Genomic DNA, 6,000 nt, shown 5'->3' on the forward strand with positions numbered 1-6,000 from the left:
CCACAAAGAGAGAGAGGCGCGAAACGACCACCACTTCCTCAGAGACGCAAAACGACCACCACTTCCTCAGAGACGCAAAACGACCACAAAGAGAGAGAGATGCAAAACGACCACAAAGAGAGAGAGACGCGAAACGACCACCACTTCCTCAGAGACGCAAAACGACCACAAAGAGACGCAAAACGACCACCACTTCCTCAGAGACGCGAAACGACCACCACTTCCTCAGAGACGCAAAACGACCACAAAGAGACGCAAAACGACCACCACTTCCTCAGAGACGCGAAACGACCACCACTTCCTCAGAGACGCGAAAACGACCACCACTTCCTCAGAGACGCAAAACGACCACAAAGAGACGCGAAACGACCACAAAGAGAGAGACGCGAAATGACCACAAAGAGACGCGAAACGACCACAAAGAGACGCGAAACGACCACAAAGAGAGAGACGCGAAACGACCACCACTTCCTCAGAGAGACGCGAATCGACCTCAACAAGAATCACGTGTGTTGTCTTACCGGTCAACAATCGGTTCTTTGTTTCATTTTGCTGTCTGAAAAATATCGTTTGTGTGAGAGCGATCGTGTTTAAGACTTTGATCGTCTTCATGACACAGATTGATTTGAATTTAGTCAAACTCCACAATGTTTGCTATTTTTGGAGTTGTTGTTTTTTTCATAAGGAAAAAGAAATCGACATAAACTTGTTCATTCAATTGAATTGTCAGCGTTGAACGTCTCAACATTTGTGGAATTTCCCCTCTGGCGATCAGTTAAGTCTTATTTCATCTTAGACATTAATTTAATAAAACAGAGACAGCGAGGAATAAAAAGTATTAATTATTTATTAAAAGCTTTGTGTAAATCCATAGTTTTTCAAAATAAAAAGGTCATATTGGAAGCTATTCACTGACAAACTGCAGTTTTCCTGTTGGAAGTTATTTTCCTCTCTGATCGTCGATTACAGCTCCGTGTGAACGTCTTTGTGTTGCAGCCTGGTGTCGGCGCCGCGGCAGTTCGAGGACGGCGTCTTGGATGCGGTTCTGTTCTCGATGGGACGGACGATGACGCAGGAGGAAGTTCGTGAGCTGATGCAGAGGACTGTCCAGCAGGTCAGACTGTCATGTCAATAAAGTTTGTTTGAATCACGTGTCTGACAGAGGAGATACTTGTCCTGTTCAGCCTGACGAACATCCAGCAGTGAGGAGTGAAAGGACATGTACGGGTGTCTTTACGATCTCCCAGAAACGTCCCTGTGATTGTGACATCGTGTTGTTTTCCCGCTCCGTCAGTAGCTGCAGGGTAACGTGGCGTTCGTGTCACGTGATGGATGACTGAATGGGCCTGTTGTTGTTTCCTGAGACGCAAAACGAGCACAGAGAGACAGAGATGTGGACTCGAGTCCCTGTTTTCATGACTTGCAACTTGACTTGACAGAAAATAGATGACTTGCGACATGATGGCTCGAACGACCCGTCCGTGTTCATTTTATGTTTTCAGACGACAACGTCATGTTCGTCATGTGAAGACTCAGTAGGCACAGAAAGCACTTGGTTAGGGTTTGGGAAAGATCACCGTTTGGGTCTAAATACCCGAAAAACGGCTGCAAAACGACTCGATTTGCCCAAGAAAAACTGACTTGGGACTTGCTTGAGACTTGGACCAAATGACTTGATCACATGTCTGCGAAGAGACGATGAACGACCACAGAGAGGCGTGTTTAGGCGTCAGACAGGTGATCTTGTCCCTCTCTGTCCCCTCAGGTGTCAGGGACTCTGAGTCTGGACCTGGACCGGGCCGAGCACTTTCTGGTTCACTGTAAGTGGAACGTGGACCTGCTGGTGCAGCAATACACCGACGACCCCGACACCCTCATCATGGCCGCCGGACTCAAGTGCCGAAACCCTCAGCCGCCGCCGAGCCCCGCCTCCACCTGCCCCGTGTGCCTGGTCCCCCGCACCACCGCCACGGAGCCGGTCCCCTCGCTGAGCTGCATGCACTACTGCTGCCAGGTCAGACGCTCTCACAGACCGGCAGGTATGAAACCTGACGCTCAGGTGTTCTGATTCTGACGTGTGTGTGTGTGTGTGTGTGTGTGTGTGTGTGTGTGTGTGTGTGTGTGTGTGTGTAGTCCTGCTGGCAGGAGTACCTGACCGCGAGGATCGAACAGAACCTGGTCATGAACTGTAACTGTCCAATCACAGACTGCCAGGCTCAGCCCACCTCCCTGTTCTTCCTCAGCATCCTCACAGACAAGGACACCATCGCCAAGGTAACGCCGCACCCTCCTCTGTTACCATGACAACCGTTTCTGTGCTTTAGAGTTCTGAATGATATTTTGGGGGGGGGAGTCGGTTGTTCTTGTGGTGAAAGCAGATCTGATGATGCTTCGTGACTAATCTTTGGAATCTGTAGCTGGAATAAATCTGTTGTAGATGATTTTGTTGGGTGTCGGCGTGTGAACCTGAACCTCCCCCCCCCCCTCTGTCAGTACGAGAGTGCCTTGCTCAGAGGCTACGTGGAGTGCTGCTCCAACCTGACGTGGTGCACCAACCCTCAGGGCTGCGACCAGATCCTCTGTAAGGAGAACATGGGCAGCATGGGGACCTGCTCCAAGTGCTGCTGGTCCTCCTGCTTCAGCTGCAACTTCCCCGAGGTCAGAGGTCACGCACACACACACAGTAACACACACACACACATACACAGTAACACACACAGTAACACACAGTAACACACACACAGTAACACACACACAGTAACACACAGTAACACACACACAGTAACACACAGTAACACACATACACACACACACACAGTAACACACACACACACACACAGTAACACACACACACAGTAACACACACAGTAACACACAGTAACACACACACACACACACACACACACACACACACACACACACACACACACAGTACACACACACAGTAACACACACAGTAACACACACACAGTAACACACACACAGTAACACACACACACACACACACACACACACAGTAACACACACACAGTAACACACAGTAACACACATACACACATACACAGTAACACACACACACAGTAACACACATACACACATACACAGTAACACACACACACAGTAACACACACAGTAACACACACACAGTAACACACACACAGTAACACACACACAGTAACACACAGTAACACACACACATACACACGCAGTAACACACGCAGTAACACACACACAGTAACACACACACACACACACAACACACACACGCAGTAACACACACACACACACACAGTAACACACACACGCAGTAACACACACACGCAGTAACACACACGCAGTAACACACACACAGTAACACACATACACACACACACACACACACACACACACACACAGTAACACACACACGCAGTAACACACACAGTAACACACACACACAGTAACACACACACAGTAACACACATACACAGTAACACACACAGTAACACACAGTAACACACAGTAACACACACACACACACATACACACGCAGTAACACACACACGCAGTAACACACACACAACACACACACACATACACACGCAGTAACACACGCAGTAACACACACACAGTAACACACACACACACACGCAGTAACACACACACACAGTAACACACACACACAGTAACACACACACACAGTAACACACACACACACAGTAACACACACACACAGTAACACACATACACACATACACACGCAGTAACACACGCAGTAACACACACACACAGTAACACACATACACACATACACACGCACACACATAACACACGTAGGAACACACACACAGTAACACACACACACACACAGTAACACACACACACAGTAACACACACACACACATAACACACACAGTAACACACACACAGTAACACACACACACAGTAACACACACACACAGTAACACACAGTAACACACATACACACAGTAGTACACACACACAGTAACACACACACAGTAACACACATACACACACACACACAGTAACACACACACACAGTAACACACACACACACAACACACACACGCAGTAACACACACAGTAACACACACACACAGTAACACACACACACAGTAACACACACACAGTAACACACACACACACAGTAACACACACACACAGTAACACACACACACAACACACACACACACACACACACACACACACACACAGACACACACACACACAGTACACACACACACACAGTAACACACACACAGTAACACACACACAGTAACACACACACAACACACACACACACACACACACACGTAACACACACAGTAACACACACACACACACACACAGTAACACACACACACAGTAACACACACACACAGTAACACACACACACACAGTAACACACACACACAGTAACACACACACACAACACACACAGTAACACACACACAGTAACACACACACACAACACACACACACACACACACACACACAGTAACACACACACACAGTAACACACACACACAGTAACACACACACAGTAACACACACACACAGTAACACACACACACACACACACACACACACACACACACAGTAACACACACACAGTAACACACACACAACACACACACACACACACGCACACACACACACACACAGTAACACACACACAGTAACACACACAGTAACACACACACAGTAACACACACACACACACACACACACACAGTAACACACACACACACACACAGTAACACACACACACAAGTAACACACACACACAGTAACACACACACAGTAACACACACACACAGTAACACACACACACACAGTAACACACACACAACACACAGTACACACACAGTACACACACAGTAACACACACACACAGTAACACACACACACACACACACACACACACACAGTAACACACACACAGTAACACACACAGTAACACACACACAACACACACACACACAGTAACACACACACAGTAACACACACAGTAACACACACACACAACACACAACACACACAGTAACACACACACACACACACAACACACGCAGTAACACACACACAGTAACACACACACAGTAACACACACACACACAACACACACACAGTAACACACACACACACACACACACACACACACAGTAACACACACACACACACACACACACACACAGTAACACACACACAGTAACACACACACAGTAACACACACACACACACAGTAACACACACAGTAACACACACACACGCACAGTAACACACACACAGTAACACACACACACAGTAACACACACACAGTAACACACACACAGTAACACACACACAACACACACACACACAGTAACACACACACACACACAGTAACACACACACACACAGTAACACACACACGCACAGTAACACACACACACAGTAACACACACACAGTAACACACACACACACAACACACACACACACACACACACACAACACACACAGTAACACACACACACACACAGTAACACACACACACACAGTAACACACACAACACAACACACACACACACAGTAACACACACACACACACACACACACACACACACACACACACAGTAACACACACACACACACAGTAACACACACACACACACACACACACACACACACACACACACAGTACAGTACACACACACACAACACACACACACACAGTAACACACACACACAGTAACACACACACACACACACACAGTAACACACACACACAGTAACACACACACACAGTAACACACACACACAGTAACACACACACACACAGTAACACACACACACACACACACACACACAGTAACACACACACACACACACACACACACACACACACACACACACAGTAACACACACAGTAACACACACAGTAACACACACACAGTAACACACACACACACAGTACACACACAGTAACACACACACAGTAACACACACACACACAGTAA

At 47.2% G+C, this 6,000-nt stretch overlaps 1 protein-coding gene across 3 annotated transcripts in view; it reads left to right on the plus strand.

Moving 5' to 3' along the window:
* The window catches only part of LOC122884102 (cullin-9), a 61,664-nt gene that overhangs the window by 44,186 nt on the left and 11,478 nt on the right, over positions 1-6,000 (plus strand). For all 3 annotated transcript variants that reach the window (XM_044213501.1, XM_044213502.1, XM_044213503.1), the window contains 4 exons: positions 997-1,114; positions 1,766-2,014; positions 2,134-2,274; positions 2,494-2,658. In XM_044213501.1, coding sequence (XP_044069436.1) covers positions 997-1,114; positions 1,766-2,014; positions 2,134-2,274; positions 2,494-2,658 — 673 coding nt within the window. The remainder of the gene's footprint in view (positions 1-996; positions 1,115-1,765; positions 2,015-2,133; positions 2,275-2,493; positions 2,659-6,000) is intronic.

Source organism: Siniperca chuatsi, linkage group LG11, assembly GCF_020085105.1.
Source record: "Siniperca chuatsi isolate FFG_IHB_CAS linkage group LG11, ASM2008510v1, whole genome shotgun sequence".
Classification (NCBI taxonomy): domain Eukaryota; kingdom Metazoa; phylum Chordata; class Actinopteri; order Centrarchiformes; family Sinipercidae; genus Siniperca; species Siniperca chuatsi.